We start from the raw sequence: 20,641 nt of genomic DNA, 5'->3' as shown, positions 1-20,641 counted from the left end.
CTTTTAGCATCAGCTAGCATCCTTCATATGATTACTCCGGTGAGGTTTGCAGTGTAATGTTAGTCCTGTTTTAGAAACATGACACACAAATCTTTGTCTCTGTACTTTTAATCAGCTTTACATTCACTTATACATGATTCAAAAACATTTCTTTTTTGCAGTTGAGGTATTTTTTATTCTGAAACTTCAGAGTCTCTGAGACCTGGAACCAGCAGCTGTCTTCACATCCAGCAGAAAAACTGTACAGTCCAGACTTTAGTTTTGGTCATCTGAACGCATCATTAGTGTTGTGCTAGTGGGAGGGAAGGGGGTCGGGTCGGGTCTGGACTCAGAGTTAAGTCCTCAGAGGACACAGCTGCTCTCTGTAAGAGGAGAAGATGATCCCTGTCCCTGTCAGACCGTCGGTCCACACAGGTGTCAGATCTTAGGAAGTTTCCAGTCCATCAGACAGCAGGTCGTACGATCCTCCGTTCACCGCCTCGGGTTTGTCCTCCGCCTGCAAACAGGAAGTCTGAGCTGAGCACAACCAGCTGCTTTCCTCTGTCCACCTCATCTGATTTATTTTATTCAAACCGTTTATAAATAAAGATTTTTTGTTCTTCTGAATGTGCGGACTTACTGCGGCCTCAGGTGAGCCGGACTCTGCAGGTTCATAAACCGGGTTACAGATGCTGCGATTGGTGTCGGGAGGGGGTGGAGCTTCTTCCTCCTCGTCCTGTCAGAGAGGGACGGGGTCAAAGGTCAGACAGGTGGTACTTTTAAGTAACAAAGAGATTGAAAACGTATTCCTGTATGGTTAAATGAGCGTGACCTTGAAGTAGTGAAACCTGAACGGTTTGGTTTTGTGGGCGTAGAATTTATATCCAACGAAGACGACCGCGCCCAGCAGAATGACCAGGACCACGACTCCAACTCCAAGCCCCGCCCTGTGAGCCACCTTCATCTGCTGGACCAATCACAGACAAGGACCAAGTCAAAAAAGAAAACACTTTGAATACTTCATTCATTGAAAATGTGTTTAACTATTAGTTAGAGTGTTAGTATTATTAGTGTGTACTGTGTTTAATGACACCTGTTGGCGAGGGGGCGGGGCTTTCAGCGGCCCCTGGAGAACATGGATGACCCCGTTTGAAGCCTGGATGTCCGAGTCGGTGATGAAGCGGTCGTTGATGTAACGAGATGACTGAGGAGATGAAAAAGTTTTAATTTTTACACGTTTTACAGAAAAGCTGCAAGGATTTAAACATTTTTACGGCATTAAGAAACAGATTCAGACTCATAGGGATGTATGATCCAATCTGTCGCTTTGATTGACAGCAGTCTCAGCCAATCACAGACAGCTCATGCGCTCATGTTTTATATTAAAGGTACAACATGGATGTTCGGCCTTCAGATAAAAATCAGATCATGTGTAGCTCATGTCTGATATGTTGGAGGACTCAGAGTCGCCCTCTAGTGTTTAGAAGCAGCATTAAAATCTGACCAGAGCCGACGGATTCATCTGGTCAGCGACTCCTCGGACGGTCAGACCGCCGACACGAGTTCTGATGCGAGTGCCGTTCTTCAGCTGGACGAGAGGAAGAGCCAGACCCTCGGACAGGTGGAACTCGATGTCCCGCATGGACAGAGTCTGCAGGGACAGGTGGACAGGTGAGGAAAAGGTGTGTTTTTTTTCACCGTGTGAGCAGCAGACGGTGAAGCAGAGACTCACCTGGTTGTCAGGTAGGCCGTCGTTGTCGGGTACGAACAGAGTGGACTGAACGGTCAGGTTGCCGAGTCTCCTCACAAACTGTTTACCTGATTCACTCACCTGAGACGAGTTCAGGATTTGCTGCAGAACAGAACAGAAAAAAAAGTTTGAGAAGGTATTAGTCAGATAAGCATCATCGATAAATGGTGGAGACCAAGCTGAAGTTGAACTGTGACTCGGCAGGAAACAAACGGAGACTCACAGAGAAGAAGTTTGAGAAGTTGGGCGTAGATCTGAGGACCTGCAGCAGGTTTCCAACACAGCTGAGACCGTCTCCGACATATCCTGGACTACACTCACACGTCACCTCTGAAACACAGAGAAGGTCAGTCAGCGTCACCCTCTTTTTCAAAAAGTGCCAACTTATTTGTGCAATTAATAAACAATGATTTATCAAATCTTTGGTGTTTAGGATTTGTATTTTTATCGCCGTGGCAACAAAAACATAGCGATATCTTCTGATCTGATGTCTGTACATGTACAGGAGTTGTTTTTATTTACCTGTACAGGAGTTGTTTGTATTTACCTGTACAGGTGTTGTTTGTATTTACCTGTACAGGAGTTGTTTTTATTTACCTGTACAGGAGTTGTTTGTATTTACCTGTACAGGTGTTGTTTGTATTTACCTGTACAGGTGTTGTTTGTATTTACCTGTACAGGAGTTGTTTTTATTTACCTGTACAGGAGTTGTTTGTATTTACCTGTACAGGTGTTGTTTGTATTTACCTGTACAGGTGTTGTTTTTATTTACCTGTACAGGTGTTGTTTTTATTTACCTGTACAGGTGTTGTCTGATCTTATCTGATGTCTCACCCTTCATCCGGAAGCAGAAGGTGTCCCAGGTCTCACTCAGGTTCTTCCGTGTCCCGTAGTCCACGATGCCCACATGTCCGAAACCACACTGAGGGCTTGAATAGGTCGTCGGGTACGCAACCCGGGCCGAGTCCAACCAGCCGGCAGCACACAGGTTCAGCCCCCCCTGCAGGAGCCATCAGGAACAGCAGCTTTAGTTTTTACGTGAAGAAGAGGACCAGCAGACAGCAACGACTCAACCAGTGTGTGTGTGTGTATGTGTGTGTGTGTGTGTGTGTGTGTGTGTGTGTGTGTGTGTGTGTGTGTGTGTGTGTGTGTGTGTGTGTGTGTGTGTGTGTGTGTGTGTGTGTGTGTGTGTTGTGTTCACTGACCTGCTGAGCGTAGGACAGTTGAGTGTATGTAGCGATGCTGCCTCCCTCTGCACTGCAGGCCTGCTGAGCGTCGCTGTAAGTCAGTTTGTACTGACCTCGAACTGAACGGTAGTGAAACACACCAAACTTTGTATCTACACACACACACACACACACACAACAGCAGAAAACACACACATTAAACACACACTCTAGACACACACTTTAAACACAACACAATTCAGTTACCTTCAAAGTGCAGGTCGGTACATTTGGCGTCTTGATGACATTGTCCGTTGTCTTGGAGACAGCGGCTGATTGGCTGCTGTTTGACCTCACAGGTGACTCCGTCTCCGATGTAGTTGTCCTTGCAGGTGCACTTCTTCTTCCCCTGTACACACACACACACACAGAGTCACATGTTACAATGCTGCACACCTGAGATCCTGAGGAGCGTACCTGAATCAATAACTGTCCTCACCGGAGCCATCATGGTGCATGTGGCATGCTCGTGGCAGCCTCCATTGTCCCCCGAGATGCAGGGGTCGATGGGCAGACAGGTGAAGCCGTCTCCATTGTGACCTTTAGGACACGTGCAGCTCACCTGTTCTCCTACCTGAGAACAACTGGCTCCTTTGGCACAGCCGCCGTTCCACACGCTACAGATGTCCATAACTACAGAGAGAGAAAGAACAGGTGTTTGTATTTACCTGTACAGGTGTTGTTTGTATTTACCTGTACGGGTGTTGTTTGTGTTTACCTGTACGGGTGTTGTTTGTGTTTACCTGTACGGGTGTTGTTTGTGTTTACATGTACAAGTGTTGTTTTTATTTACCTGTACAGGTGTTGTTTTTATTTACCTGTACAGGTGTTGTTTGTATTTACATGTACAAGTGTTGTTTTTATTTACCTGTACAGGTGTTGTTTTTATTTACCTGTACAAGTGTTGTTTGTATTTACATGTACAAGTGTTGTTTTTATTTACCTGTACAGGTGTTGTTTTTATTTACCTGTACAGGTGTTGTTTTTATTTACCTGCACAGGTTAAGCCGTCTCCTTCATAAAATGGCCGACACACACAGGTGTTGTTCTCACGACAGACCGCTTTTGGAGCACAGGACGGAGAACACTCCAGAACCTCAGCTACACAAACACACAGACACAGACACAGACACACACACACACACACACACACACACACACACACACACACACACACACACACACACACACACAAGTTGTCATGTTTCACCTGTTCTCTGTCTTTTAACGTACAGACACCTGACCATGGACAGGTGGACGGTTCAGGTTCGAACTCACCCTGGGGGCTCTCACAGCGCTCTCCGGTCCAGCCGGCCTCACAGAAACACACTCCTGTACCTGTCCGTCCCTGGTCACATGACCCGTGTTCTGAACAGTTACAGGCTGAGAAACAGGAAACAAGGCATCAGAAACCTGGTGACATCAAACGGGTAACTGTGTGACCGCTGCTCACCTTTACATCTGCCTCCGTAGAACCCTTCACTGCACAGCTCACAGGCCACGCCCCCAAAACCGACCTCACAGGTACAGGTGCCGTTACCAAGGTGACTGTCGTCACATTTCCCCCGGTTACTGCAGGGAGAGCTGCTGCCGCCGGGACAGGCTGACAGAGAGAGAGATCAGCAGGTGATCGATGTGATGTCATCATGACATCACCATGAACTCATTACATATTCATGATGTCACTGAGCTCATTTAAGTTCTGTCTGCTCAGATGTGTATGGGAGCCGTGTCGGACCACAAAGACAAATTAATGACAAATAAGGAAAACTTAAAATAAAATGTACTTCCAAATTTGCGTGTATTTTTTGTGTTGTGTGTGTATCTTTTGTCTTCTCACCCAGGCAGTCCCGTCCGTAGTAACCATGACAACACTTTGGCTTCAGGAAGCTGACCGTGCAGATGGTGCGACAGCCCGTGTTTTTAGTAATTAACAATGACGGCAGGTCGCACTTCTGGACCTCCTAACACCAGAGAGACACATAGAGCTGGTTTATGATGAACAGATGATCACTCTGATCAGACAGAGCTGGTTTATGATGAACAGATGATCACTCTGATCAGACAGAGCTGGTTTATGATGAACAGATGATCACTCTGATCAGACAGAGCTGGTTTATGATGAACAGATGATCACTCTGATTAGACAGAGCTGGTTTATGATGAACAGATGATCACTCTGATTAGACAGAGCTGGTTTATGATGAACAGATGATCACTCTGATCAGACAGAGCTGGTTTATGATGAACAGATGATCACTCTGACCTTTAGTTTGGAGCCCTTGGGACAGCGAGATGCTGAGAGCGTGCACAGATCACAGCTCATCTACCACAGAAGAAGAAACAGGGGGTTATTTAGAGTCCGAACATCAGTTTTTGGGCACTAACATTAGCCTGTTAGCCACTCTGCTATTTAAAAAAACATAAACATGCAAAGGTCTGAACATTTTATCTTTAAGAATATATTGAATATTCTCAGTTCAAACTCACCTCAAGGTCAAAGATCGTCTGTTTGCTGCAGTGTCCCCCGAGGCTGGGCGGAGTCAGCAGGCAGTCGATCCCGTAGGCGATGCCACCGTTAAAGAAGAGGTGTCTCTGAACGATCCGACACTTTCCGTCGTTGACAAACACTTCTCCCTGTTGCATGAAAACAACCGCGTCAACACAAGAACTCTTCTTCTATGGTTGTATTAATGTGTTCTTCCTGTTCTTACAATGGCGTCCATCCCTCCACAGCTGAAAGTCAGAGGTGAACCCTGCAGACTCCGAGCAGAGTCCAGGTAGATCAGACCTTCGGCGTACACCTGAGACCACAAAGAGACATAACAATGACTGTAAAGAGCGCACCCTGCTGGTTGGGAATTTAGTTTGTCCTCTGCAACTTTTATATGAAGAATGATTTCTCGATTTGGAGTCTCTGATCTGATCGGTCCTCATTTTTAAATCCATCAAACCTTTTTTTAATCTTCTGTCTATTTGGAAAAAGATGATTTTAAATAGTTATTTGTAGCTTTTAGTTATTTGTAGTTGTTCTGTGTCTGACCTTCCGGTTTTGCAGGATGTGGAACTTGAGGTACTCCAGCAGCTGAGCTCGGTTGTCTCTGTGAAACAGGAAGTCCTTCTGCTCCTGTGGCAGAGACGCCATGACGTCGTCTGAGGGCAGGAAGACGGTCAGCGGCTGGTACGCCCCGTCCTTCAGCAGGTCTGTCACACCAGAGTCCTGACACGTCACAGATCAAAACGAGTTGTAAGTGTAGGACACAGGGAGAGATCTGACAGAAGAATGACTTAACTCTCCTCTGAATATTGGTCATATCAACATGGACGTCGCGTATCTGTCTCCTTCTGCTGTACAAAAGTGAAGCCAGAATCTCCCTGTAACAGGTGCTGAAATGTTGACCTCATAAGGGAGCCTTACTCTAATCAAAACACACCTTAAACTTCCTGCCCCTGTTCTGATGGCCAATTGCATGCGACTGTGCCGATGACAGACGTTTCTAGTAGCCAATGAAATTCTCAAAACATTCTGCAATTCTACAATTCACTTAGCAGACTCTTTTCTCCAAAGCGACGTACATCAGAGAGTAAGAACAACACAAGCAAGGATCTAGAAAAAAGGGAACAATGTGAGTAAGAGCAAACGATCAGCTTTGAGTCTGATTGGACACACAGGTGCTGACAGGAAGTGACCAGAGGCAAAGCACAACATTGAGGGCAGTTCTTGAGAGCTCTAATCAGTATAGAAATCATCTTATAAGTCATCGTTATCAAACAAAAACCATCGTCATTACCATCATCATCATCAATAATATGGAGACCATCATCATTAAGTTAGTAGGTATTCATGAAAGAGCTGGGTCTTTAGCTTTTTCTTAAAGGTGCAGAGGGACTCTGCAGATCAAAACATGGATATGCTGCTTCTATCTATATCACTCCTACTACTTACCTGCAGCAGTCTGTAGAACGTTCTGTAACCATGACGATCTGCCACGTCACTCAGGTTCATCTGAGATCATCAACCAGAAAAAGTTTCTTCAGACTCATTGATCGCTAATTTATTGACTGGAAATATTCTCTATAGACTTGTTCGCAGATGTGGACTCACAGGAACGTCCAAGTCTTTGAATGCGTCGAATTGGGGAGGATATAGAATCTTGTCGATCTCGTGGAAGATGCCGTTGGTGCTGAGGTCGTTGCTGTACGTCACGTTGGCCTCGTTGACGAAGATTCTACCCTGAAAAAAACCCGACATACAAACGTGTACAAAGTCGATTCAGAAAACACTCAAATTATCAACCAACACAAGCGACCCAGGGATCAGAATGAAAAACACTGATTATCTTCCTGCTCTCTGATTGGTCACCTGGCTGGACCTGGTGGTCAGGACAAGTCCGGACAGAGTCGTCAGGTTTCGCGGTCGGCTCAGGTCGATGGGCAGTAGAGTGTGACACATGACGATGTGGCTGCGCATGACGGAGCCAAATTCGTCCAGGTGTTTTTCTATCCCCAGAAATTTAAACTACAAGTAAATAAACATCAATCAATAAAGGTCAGAGGTCAGGTACGAACAACAGGTTATTATTGGTCTAACAGGTGGCAGCCATGTTTTTAATCCTTAGCTATTCAGCATCTACCACAGTTAGCCTGTTAGCATCATCACAGGTTTCAGTCTGGATAAGGGTTTCCACGATATCTATACCAGTACAAACTATACCTGTTACCACGGCAATAAAAAGTCCTAGACAACCCATTGTAGAAGGACTCATTCCTCTCCTCTCTCCGTCTTATTTGTCAGAAGTTTTGGTACTTCTCTCGATCATCAAAACAGGAGATTGTTTTGTTGTGAACATGCAGAAAAAGAGCGGAGGATTCAAACATGTCAGCTCACCTTGCCGCCATGTTTATCCTCTCTATAGGCTTCAGTTGTCGGAACAAACACGGTGAACGGGCCGCGACCTTTCAGAGAGATCTGAGTCACCTGAGAGATTTAAAGAGACAGTCAGTGAGAGTTCACCTGCAGGGGGCGACAAAGAGCGGCTACACTCACCATCAGACCCATGAAGAACTCTTTCAACTCCCTCCTCACGATCTCCTGCAGAGACACAAAACATCACATCATCACATTTTATCATCACATTACAAACATATTTATTTCAACATAAGGGGGCGGGGCCTGTTTCTGAAGCTCACCTTTTCCACAGTGCCTCTGCAGGTGAGTCCGTCTCCGACGTAGTTTTTGTGACAGGTGCAGGTACGAACACCTGGATCTGTCGTGTTACACCTGGCAAAAGTGTGACAGCCGCCGTTTTTCTGGAAACAAATCGCAGAAGTCAGATCAATTCATCAGGTATTGATAGATGATTAGGGATTATTGATACTGTCTGACACATTTACCTGACAGTTGTGTTTGATGGAGGTTCTGTAGGTACCCGAGCAGGTTAAAGTACTGCTGCAGGACTGACACCAGCCACTGTGTCTTTAAGAACTGTACCATCCTCACAAAACAAAATACCTGTAACACTTGTAGTACCTAGAACACCTGTAGTACCTAGAACACCTACAGTACCCAGAACACCTGTAGCACCTAGAACACCTGAAGTACCTAGAACACCTGCAGTACCCAGAACACCTGCAGCACCTAGAAAACCTGTAGGATCTAGAACACCTGTACTACCTAGAACACCTGTAGTACCTAGAACACCTGTTGTACCTAGAACACCTGTAGTACCTTGAACACCTGTAGTACCTTGAACACCTGCAGTACCTAGAACACCTGTAGTACCTAGAACACCTGCAGTACCCAGAACACCTGTACTACCTAGAACACCTGCAGTACCCAGAACACCTGTAGTACCTAGAACACCTGCAGTACCCAGAACACCTGCAGTACCTAGAAAACCTGTAGGATCTAGAACACCTGTACTAACTAGAACACCTGCAGTACCCAGAACACCTGTAGTACCTAGAACACCTGCAGTACCCAGAACACCTGTAGCACCTAGAACACCCCCTAGTACCTAGAACACCCGTAGTACCTAGAACACCAGTAGTACCTAGAACACCTGCAGTACCCAGAACACCTGTAGTACCTAGAACACCTGTACTACCTAGTACACCTGCAGTACCTAGAACACCTGCAGTACCCAGAACACCTGTAGAACCTAGAACACCTGTAGTACCTAGAACACCTGCAGTACCCAGAACACCTGCAGTACCCAGAACACCTATAGCACCTAGAACACCTGTAGTACCTAGAACACCTGCAGTACCCAGAACACCTATAGCACCTAGAACACCTGTAGTACGTAGAACACCTGCAGTACCCAGAACACCTATAGCACCTAGAACACCTGTAGTACCTAGAACACCTGCAGTACCTAGAACACCTGTAGTACCTAGAACACTTGTAGTACCTAGAACACCTGCAGTACCCAGAACACCTGTAGTACCTAGAACACCTGTAGTACCTAGAACACTTGTAGTACCTAGAACACCTGTACTAACTAGAACACCTGTAGTTCATGTAGGAACACCTGTAGTACATTATTGTGTGTTATTAGTAATGACAGTTGACACTTGGTTGTCATGGAGACAAACTCACCTTTCTGCACAGGTTGATCATCTTGCAGTCTTGACCGCCACCAGAGAAACCGTCTCTACAGGCACAGGAAGTCTGCGAGAGGATCACAACAATAAAAGCTTCACCGTCACACGATCGTGTTCACATTCAATAAAAGGAAAAAGAAAAGAGAAAAAAAACAAAACAGGTTTTACTTTGTTTGGTCCAACGTGAATACACTCTGCGTTGGCATGGCAACCACTGTTTCCTTCCAGACAGGGGTTGATTTCTGTGAGAGAAACAGAAAAGTCCTGCAGCACTTCAACACATCATAAAAACACGGACACTCTCTGTTTTAAAAAAAATTATAAACAGGAACTCTTTCAACAAAATAATAAAACACCCCTCTGTGTGTTTTCACAGTGAAATTAATTTAAAAAAATACAAATATAAAAGAATAAGAACAGTGAACGTACCGACACACACCAACCCGTCGCCTCGGTAACCACTGTTACACACACACTCTCTGAGGCCGGGCAAGGTCCTCTTACACACCGCGAAGAGACTGCAGCCCCCGTTACCCACTGCACACCGGTCTATGGCTACACACACACACACACACACACACACACACACACACACACACACACACACACACACACACACACACACACACACACATGCATGTGAATTTCTGCAGTTGTGAGATCAGGGGAGCAAAGAGCTCAGGTGTGTGTGTTTGCTACCTTGGCAGAAAGTTCCATTTCCTTCAAATCCGGCGGCACATGAACACAACGTTCCGGACGGTCCCGTTAGACAGCTGACACACGAGGAGACACCATGAAAAGTTTAAAATATCAAAAACACTATAAAGAACACTATACAAATATCAACACTCACTAACATCTATAACACAATAATACTCATATGATGGCAGAGCTATAATAATATATTACTCACTTTGCACTGGAGTGACACTTCACATCTGACCCACACATCTCATCAGAGACAACTTCTGCAACGAGAACACACACACACACACATCTCATCAGAGACAACTTCTGCAACGAGAACACACACACACACACATCTCATCAGAGACAACTTCTGCAACGAGAATACACACACACACACACATCTCATCAGAGACAACTTCTGCAACGAGAACACACACACACACACACATCTCTTCAGAGACAACTTCTGCAACGAGAATACACACACACACACACATCTCATCAGAGACAACTTCTGCAACGAGAACACACACACACACACATCTCATCAGAGACAACTTCTGCAACGAGAACACACACACACACATCTCATCAGAGACAACTTCTGCAACGAGAATACACACACACACACATCTCATCAGAGACAACTTCTGCAACGAGAACACACACACACACACATCTCATCAGAGACAACTTCTGCAACGAGAACACACACACACACACATCTCATCAGAGACAACTTCTGCAACGAGAACACAGATTCACAGACAACATGGGGTTACAAAGATTTTAAAAAGGCAATAAATATATTTAAATTTTCCGATAATGAAACAAAGTCGTCTTACTCTCATCACAGAGGACGCCTCTCCAACCAACATCACAGACACACGACCCGTCACCCTTCAGCCCCTCGTTACAGCGGCCATGTTTACAACGACAGTCTGCAGGGAGGCGGGGGGGAGAGAGGGTTAGACGGGGGAAAGAGAGGGCGAGACAGGCTCCTACAGGACAGCGTACCTTGGTCACAGTGGATGGAGTATTTCCCGCCCTCGCAGCTCTCACACGCCGTCCCATTGAATCCTTTGGAACAGCGGCACACTCCGGTCCCCGCCGTGCCGTCCTCACAGCGTCCGTTACCGGAGCACGACTGACCCTTCGGCCCGGGACACGGCTCGCAGTGCTCCCCGAAAAACCCCCCGCAACAACTCCGCTCCTGAGATGGTAAGGTTTATTGTCACAGATAGAAAACATCCGCCTCATAATAAATGTTAAAATATTAAACCATCTGACACGTCATAGTGAGTATGAAATACGGTAAATAAATGAATATCAAAGGATGTGACAGTTAAGGATAGAGTACCATGTTGGCCATCAGACACATCGCTCTGCAGCCCGTGTTCAACAGATTCTCTCCTTGAATCACCCGTCTCATCAGGCACTTCCTCATCTTCACAGATTTCTGAAGATGAAATGTTAAAGGTCACATATCCTCCTCCTCCTCTTCAACCAGTTTAAATAAGTCTCATAGCTCCTCAAAACATGTGTGTGTTTCTTGTTCTAAATCCACTCTGATCCTGTATTTGATCATGTCTATAAACCCCTCTATTTCAGCCCTGCTCAGAACAGGCTGTTTCTGTGTCTGTACCTTTAAATATGTAGATGAGCTGTGTCTGACCACACCCCCTCTCTGGAAGGGCTCGGGTGTACTCGTTTTTTCTCGCTCCATGTCCTATTGTTTACGGTGAGAAGGCAGACTCAGAGGGCAGAACAAACACCTAGCTGTGGGAGTGTCACCCACCTGGGGGAGGGGCTACTGCCCTTTGTGATGTCATGAAGGGAAAATCTCCAAACGGCCTGTTTGAGCACACATTTTCTGAAAAGTGGAGCAGGTAAAAGACTAAAACACTTGTGTTTGTCTTAAAGTTTATTTTATGTACAGGGTCAAAGTTGAAACCAATCATTCTTTAATTCTTCGACACTCTCTCTCTTTTGTTCAGCTTTATTAAATGATGACAGCTTTTGTCATCAATCATCATTTTTGATTGAATTTTGTCAGAGAAATAAAACGTCAATTCGTCTGCATAGAAAGTTAGTTTTTGACCTTTTTGAGCATTTTTTGTTGAAGAATTTCTGATAAAACTCAAAGAGTGATCACCTGAAAACTTATATTACAGCCTCCTGTCAGTCTGAACGTTTCAAACTTTTCATTAGAATAAATCAAACATGAAACTTTAAGTTTCATATTTATGTTTCTGTGTACGAAAACTGAGAGCAACAAGAATGTTTTCAACACGTTAGTTTCACTGCTCTGCTTTTTAATGAACATTTAATTATAATTTCTTTATGTATTCAGTGTCATATGAATGTTTTCTATGATCGTAGAGTGATTTAAAGACGATGATCTTACGTCCTGAATCGTCTGGTTTGGGCAGATTTCACTCATTTGATAGAAACAGTCCACACATGGTCCCTGTGGAGGGAGAAAGAAAGTTGTTATTGATCAGCTGATCAGTTAAAAAAATAAAATAATCTGGCTCTGCCTCCTGATCGTGCAGACATTACCTGGAGTTTCAAGTATTTGACCTTGTCACAGCGGTTCCTGTTGATCTCCAGGACGGCTGACAGACCGTGGATCACTCCTCGACCGCTCAGCAGGTTCGACGAGTTCATCGGAGCGTCGTTCACAAACAGCTGACACAAACATACACATTTTTAAAATTGTATTTATTATTAAACAATATATTAATTATCTGAATCATTGAATCATCGATTCAGACCTTTCCGTCTCGGGGGAAGAAGCCGAGCTGGAAGGAGAACCCGAGCAGCGTCTCTTTGTACCCTCCAGACTGCAGGTCGGTCTTTAACAGGCGCTCCGTCGCCACCACATGGTAGCGAGTTGTATTTACATCCTGTTTGACGAAATAAAATCCCGGATTTATCATTTAAAGAGACAAACATTCTCATCGTTTCACAGCTTGTTCTAAAGTTAACACATTTTATTCCTAATTTTAATTTCTTTGAGACTTTGTGCACAGTTTTAAAATAAAAACACATTTAATGTTTGTTAAATGTTGAAACTGTAAACCGTCGGTAAATTGTACCATGGCGGTGACGGACGCCTTCTTCAGATACTCGGCGATGGCGGCGTCTGTCGGAGCGAACACAGTGTACTCGTCTGCCTGCTCGATCTCGTCTGTCAGGTTATAATCCTGCAAGGAAAAACACCACACATGAGAAACAGACCTGTCTTGGTCTTGGTCTTGGTCTTTTCTTGGTCTTGGAGCACTCTGGTCTCGGCTAACGTGGTCTTGACTACAACACTAGTATTGGGCATTTTGACAATCTTAGTTTGTTTGTGTGTGTGTGTGTGTGTGTGTGTGTGTGTGTGTGTGTCGTACGATGAGGTAGGATCTGAACAGAGAGAAGTCTGTCCTCAGAGCGAGAGTCGCCAGCAGTCCTTCACTCAGCTTCCTGTCAGGAACCAAAACCTGCAGACAGAAACCACAAGCTGTGAGATTCAGTCAGAGCATAGTTAGCATGGTTAGCATGGTTAGCATAGTTAGCACGGTTAGCTGTGTACCTTATCAACGATGTGGATGAGTCCGTTGGTAGCAGCGATGTTGGAGGCGGTGATGGTCGCTCCTCCGACAGACGCGACCTGAGAGATGAAAACACGCCGACTTAAATCTGAACTTTCTCCGACACGTTTATGAGCACAGACATTTAAAGGATTTATTTTAAGTACATGATGATCAGTGTAATGACATTGACTTTTATTTTTACACACATGTAGCTCCCAACGAATAAATAAGACCGATCAGCCGAGGGTGGAGGAATAAAAACAGTTTTATTTCAAAGATAACGTAGAATCTAAACTTGGACTCACCTCATTGGTTGATGAAACAGGAAGTGTGGTCTTGAGGAGGGAGGTGAGAGAGGCAAGGCCGCTCAGGGTGTTTAATGGATACACACCTGAGATCATATGATTTCTACAGGACAGGTGGAAGCTTTTACAAATCTTAACAGACATTGAGAACATGTTCGAGTTTAAAATAAAGAAATAAGAGCCTGATTTAATAAGAAATAAAGATAATCAGACACAAACACAAAAGTTTCACTGTTTAAGACAAAACTTCCTCCCTGAATGGAGCAAGAAAGGACAACTCCAAGAAAAAAAACAACAACACTCATCATCATGTTGTCATGGTTACGGCTACAGAGCGATTTCAAAAAAAAAAAAAAAAAAAAAGCTTTTCAGTGACGTTACCTGATGAGACTGGGCAGGTTTCCTTTGGTGGTCCAGAACTTTTTCTCCTCTGGGGACATTTTAGCGACCGCGTCCGACGACGGGACCAGCAGGGTGAGGTTCTGATCGGACAGAGACCCGGACAGACCGGACTCCTGAAACACAACAAGGGAAAGATGTGACATCACTGAAGAACACTGTAGACACACGCACATGAGATGCAACTGTTGAGGACAAAGAGTCATGGAAATCAGACTCCAGTTTGAGTTCTCCGTGCGTCTCCTGTGAGTGAACTAAGATTGCAACAATTTTTTGGATTATTAAGAAACGTTAATTCACTTTAGACTTTCTGATTTATGTTTAGTTTGTATGAGTTTTCATGTCAGTTCTTTTGTATTATTAAATATAATATTATATATTATATTATTATCATAAATATTATGTTCTTTAATGTCTGTTTTTTGATGTCTTCTTTTGAAACATTGCTGTACATATATAAACAACACAACTTCAGAAGGTCAACACTTTTTTTATTTTTTTATTACAGATTTGTTTTTCCTCAACTGTTTTTAGGTTCTTGTTTAAATGTCACATATATTTTTATCCCTGCACGGGTTATGTACATTTCTTGTATGAGTCTATTTTTAATTGCACAGTTTAAGTTTGATTCACCTAGAGGTATTCTTTAAATCTTTTTTCGAGTTAATATATATGTACGGGAGGGGGGGCAGTTTTGTGGTTAATTTGTAACAAATGTTTCATGTCATGTCTTTGTAACCTGCTACTGGATGCTTTGACTTTCCCTCGGGATCAATAAACTATCTATCTATCTATCTATCTATCTATCTATCTTGTAACATTGGGAAGCTTCATTCTCGCTCCTCTCCAGCTCCTTCCTCATTTCAAATGTTGCCAACATCTCTGTGCAATTATGAGAGTGCACACTCAAATATGTTGTCAACCTTTTTGTGCAATTTCAACAGCACTCTTTCAAATAAGTTGCTAACATAATTGTGCAATTTAGACAGTGCTCCCTCTCTCTTTTGGTCATGTACAGAAATATTTGGAAACGTGTACAATTAAGACGATGCTCTCTCAAATATTTTGCAAAATAATCGTTTTAAAACACCTGGTACCATAAAGTATCAAACATTGTGACGACCTCAGTCAGGTGTTGTACTCACAGTGGTCCATGTGAAGAACTCTGAGACGTCCGGCAGAACCATGAGCTCCTGAAAGCACCACACACACACAGACATTTGTGAGTATAAAGAAACATGGCGGACGTCAGAATTTATCACCTGTGGACTCTCACCTGTCCGATGGTGCCGTAACACGTCTGTCCATTTCCAACATAACCTTCATCGCACACACACGTCCACTGAGAGGACTGCAGGAGACAGCTGGCCTGAGGACACACACACACATCACTCTCTGTTCATCTGATAGACACACAGAGAGCCGATGAAGAGCGCTCATCATCATCATCCTCACCAGGTAATGACAGCCTCCGTTGGCTGTCACACACTGATTCACGGCCTCGCAGTTCCAGCCGCTGCCTTTGTACCCCGCCTTACACGAACAGTCGCTCTGAGAACATAAAACAAGAGAAGAAGAAGACCTTTGACATTCTGTTTCTTCTGCGATTGTTGTCTGTTTCCATGGTTACAGTGCAAACACAACAACCAGTAAAACCAAACTTTCCTTCCCTCTGATTGAAGTAAAATCAGTCATATATCAGCAGTTCACACCTACATCACTTCCTGCCTCATCGGGCAAAGCATCATGGGAAATGTAGTGCCAGGTTTCCTGTTGTCTGAGTAATTTATATACCGTCACATGAACATGGGTTTTCAGTCTCCTCTCTCCTAACACTCCTGACAAGTACTGTAACTCAAAATCTGATGATGCGATTTGATTGGACGTTACCCGTCCAGGTCCCACGTAGATGCAGGTGGCATTGGAGTGGCAGCCTCCTTTATCGGGACGGTTGCAGTTGTTGATTGGCTGACACTCGTCTCCGTCCTCCGTCCACCCGATCAGACACTGACAGGAGTGAGTCCCCGGTCCTGTCGTTACACATTTGGCCTGCAGGGGGCGTCAAACACATATATACACACACACATACACACAGGGAGTAGTCAGTGTGTGTGTTGGTAATCTGCAGAAATGATGTAAGAGTAAAATAAATAAATAACGTACGTTCAAGCTGCAGCCGCCTCTGAGGGGCGGAGCACAGGGGTCAGACTCCACACAGGTGATCCCGTCTCCTTGGTAACCAGGTTGACAAACACATCTAGAAACAGATGGAGCAGAAGCTAATAACAAGACAATTCATTTTGTTGACAATAGACTGTCCAAGTGCTACACCTGCAGGTGTTCATGGGGAACAGGTGAACATGACATCATTATGGTGGAGGGCTTCTTTAACAATTAAAGAAAAAAAAACATGAGTGATTTCTTCAGATTAAACATCTATCAGAAAAAAGTTCATCTGATGCAACGTCAACCCACCAAATCTCCAAACTCGGCGTCTGTAGTCTGAACTTTAAAGATGTCTATGTATGCTGAAAGGGAGCTGCAGGTAAACTCACCTGGGGGTTCCCTGGCTGAAGTCACAGTCTGCGTGTGCGTGACAGAACTGAGCCTGAACGCCACACGCCGCTGTCCTGCGATCGCACAGCACACCGGTGTAACCCATCTGACAGGAGTCCAGTTTACACTGGCCACCTGAGTCTGGATGATTATCACACTGCCCGTGGACACAGGGGCAGGCTGAGGACACACAGGTGAGATACAGGTACGACATCACACAGGTGAGACATGACACGTGACACATGACTCAGGTAAAAACTTACTCCTGTCACAGTTTGGTCCGTACTTGTTGGGGGCGGTGCAGTACTGACAGCGAGAGCCTCTGAAGTTTTGCTCACAGACACACAACCCGCTTCCTTCCATCCCCTCGGAGCACTATGACAAAAAATAACATTAATCAAACCACTTTTGTTTCCTCCTTCTACAAAACAAGTCAATTCAGCTGCTTTACCTGCTCATCAAATGTCAGGTGACTGTTAAATGACCACTAAATGTTCTTCTGCTGACGCTGCATTAAATGATTAATCACAAGATCCTTTAATATCTGATTTCATGGGTTGTTTTGTTTTCAGTTTTGTTTTAACTCAATCGTTTTTTAATTCTTCGACACTCTCTCTCTTTTGTTCAGCTTTATTAAATGATGACAGTTTTTGTCATTAATCATCCTTTTTGATTTAATTTTGTCAGAGAAATAAAACGTCAAATTGTCTGCATAGAAAGTTTGTTTTGGACCTTTTTGAGCGTTTTGTTGAACTGCAGAAAGTTTTAGAAAGAATTTGGGATCATGATGTGTTAGCTGAGGTTAGGTAGAAGGCTCAGGTAGACCTGTGTGTCATCAACATGTCTATAAAAACAATGATAACATGTACAAATTAAATATAGTGAGAAGAGAAGTGGGCCAAGACGTGAGCCTTGGGGTACCTCACAGGTGTGGTCCTCTGTGGATTACAGTGATAAAATCCTTCAGTATGATGATCTAGACCTTTTTCAAACACCCGGTTAATGTTGTGTTGTTAAGTTTTAAGAGTTCAGAGGGTTAAAAACCTTTGATAAGTGTTGTGATGTTGTGTACTTGTTCACAGTGTGTTGATGTTGAATCTGACCTGACCGTGTCCAGAGCATGGGGTTTGATGTCCACCTGGACAGGGACTACAGTCTGGTCCATAGAAACCTTTACAACATGCTGGAGTCTAAAACAGATACACAAACAAACAAAAAAAAAAAAAAAAAAAAGAATAAACAGAGGACCAAACGCACAGTTCAGGAGCCTAATCCCAGCTGGTCCTGATTTTTAATCTGTGATATGATTCTAAGATTCTATCGAAAGTTTCTTACGGTGACGGTTGTGTTGCAGATCGGCTTGCAACCTGCTGATGCGATTTTAATGCCTTGCTTTCCGAGGGACATATTATAAATACATCCATATGCGATGGAGCCCTGATCCACACACAGAAACATCGTTATATTTAAAAAAAAAAGATTTAAAATGATGGTTAAGCGTGAGAAAATGAACAGTGAACAGAGGGAGACGTCTTACCGTATTAACTCCAGACGAGCACTGAGACAGTATGGCTTTCAGGCAGTTGTTGCACTCACCCTGAAGCGCAGAGACGGGATTGATCAAACACAACAAAAACATGTGAAAATGCACTGATAGATATTACATCCTCTAATTCTGACTATTTAAATATAAATGACATCATTAAAGAAATGGCGCCTGTTAAAGCTCACCCTGAAGAGTTTGGTCTTGTTGATGTCACACCTGTGGGGCAGCACAGGTTGGATGGTAGACGGAGTCAAAACGCCATCTATGACGTACAGACGTCCGTTTTTAGCCTCAACCGCGGCCTCCAGCACGGGGGCGTCGTCCACAAAAATCTGACCCTGAAAACAAAACACGAGTGAAACAGATTCACATTTTTTTTCCGGATGTTAGTTTTACTTATTATTCTTTGACAGATGTAAATGTGTGTCAGGGGATTTCTTTTCAGAATAAGAGCGTGAGGAGAAGGATCCACGTGAACAGAAGGATCTCACGTTTTCCGTCACGTTGATGCTCAGAACATGATTGGCCATTGTCACGATCCTGGGGCTGGACACGGCGTTAAAGACCTCCAGCTTCAGACCCGGTAAAGAGATAAGGAGGAATAATTATTATCTAATAAATTTTAATGGGATAAAGCATGTTTATCAAATGATTCATGTGATTTTTTATGAATATTTGCTACTGACCGCGGTGGACTGGACCAGGTGGTTCCGGAGAAACTCAAGCAGTTTGTGGTGACCCTGAAGGTTCAGAGTTAACATTTGGATCATTCAAGTTAACAGCAAACAAGTTGTTATTAGTTCGGTGATTGCTGATGGGGTTCTGACCTCAGCGCTGCTCAGGTACTCCAGGTGACCTTCAGTCATCCTGTCAAAGGCGGAGCTACTGGGAGCAAAGACCGTGATTGGACCGGGAGTGTCCAGGACTGAGGTCAGATCTACCATCTGCTTAGAGAAAACACAACACACACTACTGAGGACACACACACACACACACATACACACACACTGAGGACACACACTAATGTATGGAGGTCCACTTGTTGAAACAAGGTGAAGTTGAGGTTCATGTGTGAACGGGAAACTCTAGAGTCTGGAACAAATCAGGTCAGGCTGTCATGTGCATGTGTGAAGAGGCTGGACTATTTATGATTGAATCCAAATGAGGGATTTTATAAAAAAAAAAAAAAAAAATTTTTTTTACCTCCAATAAAGACTTGAACTTGTAGAATTTTCCGTAGTCAGAGATGACCGTCAACAGATTCTCCTGAAAGAACGAGTCAATCAGATTGGACAGAAAAATGATGTGTGTATACCATAGACCAGTGGTTCCCAACTCCTCTAGCCATGATAAATCGGGACCCACATTTCTGATATTTTTCAAACAATCAGATATATTTATGAAAATGTGTGCAATAGACGTTACAAAACATGTGATGGAGGCACATGCTCCATGTCTGTCCTGCATGATATACATTTTTTATATTAACCAAATGCTGCTTTATGTGTATCCTGCATGGTTTATGTATTTTCTCCTGTGGCTTACCTTCCTGCTTAATTACTGTCACGATATTTCTATTTTTGTAGCTTTTAGTGATGTTTGAATTTGTTTTTTTTAGGGAGCCTTTTATAAAATCTGGCCAGCGACAACAGATGAAAATTAACCTTTTGGCTAACTTTCATATTTACCAAAATGTTTATTAATATGCAATGTCCCTGTAAAAAATAAATAAAAAATAAGAAACTGAACAAATCAAACAAGTTTAAAAAGGCCATTTTTTCCCAGACACACACTCATGACCCACTGAAAACGGCTTTGCAACCCACTTTTGGGTCCCCACCCACTAGTTGAGAACCACTGCCATAGACTGTACTGCATATGCATGTGGTGTGTGTATACCTTTGTGTTGCTGTCCACAGTTGGGGACACACTGTCCATTAGTTTGTTGATTATGTGAATTATCCCGTTGGACGCGACCAAGTCAGAGCGCAGTATTACACCTT

The 20,641-nt window shown here is 43.9% G+C and overlaps 1 protein-coding gene across 2 annotated transcripts in view; it reads right to left on the bottom strand.

The window, feature by feature from the left end:
- Positions 1-86: 86 nt before the first annotated feature.
- stab2 (stabilin 2) overlaps positions 87-20,641 on the bottom strand; it is a 26,646-nt gene continuing 6,091 nt past the window's right edge. The window contains exons 13-69 of one of the 2 annotated variants that reach the window (XM_065951220.1): positions 20,538-20,641; positions 19,842-19,904; positions 19,466-19,582; positions 19,325-19,378; positions 19,130-19,210; positions 18,824-18,976; positions 18,630-18,689; positions 18,428-18,529; positions 18,196-18,282; positions 17,356-17,467; positions 17,092-17,272; positions 16,700-16,793; positions 16,427-16,585; positions 15,992-16,087; positions 15,813-15,905; positions 15,682-15,729; positions 14,519-14,652; positions 14,138-14,240; positions 13,832-13,909; positions 13,650-13,739; positions 13,353-13,460; positions 13,029-13,160; positions 12,814-12,942; positions 12,659-12,721; positions 11,612-11,710; positions 11,269-11,464; positions 11,097-11,192; positions 10,475-10,529; positions 10,261-10,334; positions 9,991-10,116; positions 9,730-9,803; positions 9,557-9,628; positions 8,146-8,265; positions 8,003-8,047; positions 7,844-7,933; positions 7,319-7,474; positions 7,061-7,189; positions 6,902-6,961; positions 5,999-6,175; positions 5,670-5,759; positions 5,446-5,592; positions 5,222-5,281; positions 4,796-4,919; positions 4,409-4,558; positions 4,234-4,338; positions 3,949-4,056; positions 3,395-3,588; positions 3,163-3,304; positions 2,935-3,068; positions 2,564-2,729; positions 1,953-2,059; positions 1,712-1,831; positions 1,484-1,630; positions 1,073-1,183; positions 812-946; positions 620-715; positions 87-496 (exon numbers count right to left, since the gene is read on the bottom strand). The exon at positions 20,538-20,641 is cut by the window's right edge and continues 40 nt beyond it. In XM_065951220.1, coding sequence (XP_065807292.1) covers positions 425-496; positions 620-715; positions 812-946; positions 1,073-1,183; positions 1,484-1,630; positions 1,712-1,831; positions 1,953-2,059; positions 2,564-2,729; positions 2,935-3,068; positions 3,163-3,304; positions 3,395-3,588; positions 3,949-4,056; positions 4,234-4,338; positions 4,409-4,558; positions 4,796-4,919; positions 5,222-5,281; positions 5,446-5,592; positions 5,670-5,759; positions 5,999-6,175; positions 6,902-6,961; positions 7,061-7,189; positions 7,319-7,474; positions 7,844-7,933; positions 8,003-8,047; positions 8,146-8,265; positions 9,557-9,628; positions 9,730-9,803; positions 9,991-10,116; positions 10,261-10,334; positions 10,475-10,529; positions 11,097-11,192; positions 11,269-11,464; positions 11,612-11,710; positions 12,659-12,721; positions 12,814-12,942; positions 13,029-13,160; positions 13,353-13,460; positions 13,650-13,739; positions 13,832-13,909; positions 14,138-14,240; positions 14,519-14,652; positions 15,682-15,729; positions 15,813-15,905; positions 15,992-16,087; positions 16,427-16,585; positions 16,700-16,793; positions 17,092-17,272; positions 17,356-17,467; positions 18,196-18,282; positions 18,428-18,529; positions 18,630-18,689; positions 18,824-18,976; positions 19,130-19,210; positions 19,325-19,378; positions 19,466-19,582; positions 19,842-19,904; positions 20,538-20,641 — 6,218 coding nt within the window. In that variant the 3' untranslated portion in view covers positions 87-424. The remainder of the gene's footprint in view (positions 497-619; positions 716-811; positions 947-1,072; positions 1,184-1,483; positions 1,631-1,711; positions 1,832-1,952; positions 2,060-2,563; positions 2,730-2,934; positions 3,069-3,162; positions 3,305-3,394; positions 3,589-3,948; positions 4,057-4,233; positions 4,339-4,408; positions 4,559-4,795; positions 4,920-5,221; positions 5,282-5,445; positions 5,593-5,669; positions 5,760-5,998; positions 6,176-6,901; positions 6,962-7,060; positions 7,190-7,318; positions 7,475-7,843; positions 7,934-8,002; positions 8,048-8,145; positions 8,266-9,556; positions 9,629-9,729; positions 9,804-9,990; positions 10,117-10,260; positions 10,335-10,474; positions 10,530-11,096; positions 11,193-11,268; positions 11,465-11,611; positions 11,711-12,658; positions 12,722-12,813; positions 12,943-13,028; positions 13,161-13,352; positions 13,461-13,649; positions 13,740-13,831; positions 13,910-14,137; positions 14,241-14,518; positions 14,653-15,681; positions 15,730-15,812; positions 15,906-15,991; positions 16,088-16,426; positions 16,586-16,699; positions 16,794-17,091; positions 17,273-17,355; positions 17,468-18,195; positions 18,283-18,427; positions 18,530-18,629; positions 18,690-18,823; positions 18,977-19,129; positions 19,211-19,324; positions 19,379-19,465; positions 19,583-19,841; positions 19,905-20,537) is intronic. The other variant, XM_065951221.1, reaches the window with a different exon arrangement.

The sequence above is a fragment of the Labrus bergylta genome, chromosome 23, assembly GCF_963930695.1.
Source record: "Labrus bergylta chromosome 23, fLabBer1.1, whole genome shotgun sequence".
Taxonomy (NCBI): domain Eukaryota; kingdom Metazoa; phylum Chordata; class Actinopteri; order Labriformes; family Labridae; genus Labrus; species Labrus bergylta.
The sequence above is the reverse complement of the archived record's forward strand: the minus strand, read 5'-3'. Positions and strand labels throughout refer to the sequence as shown.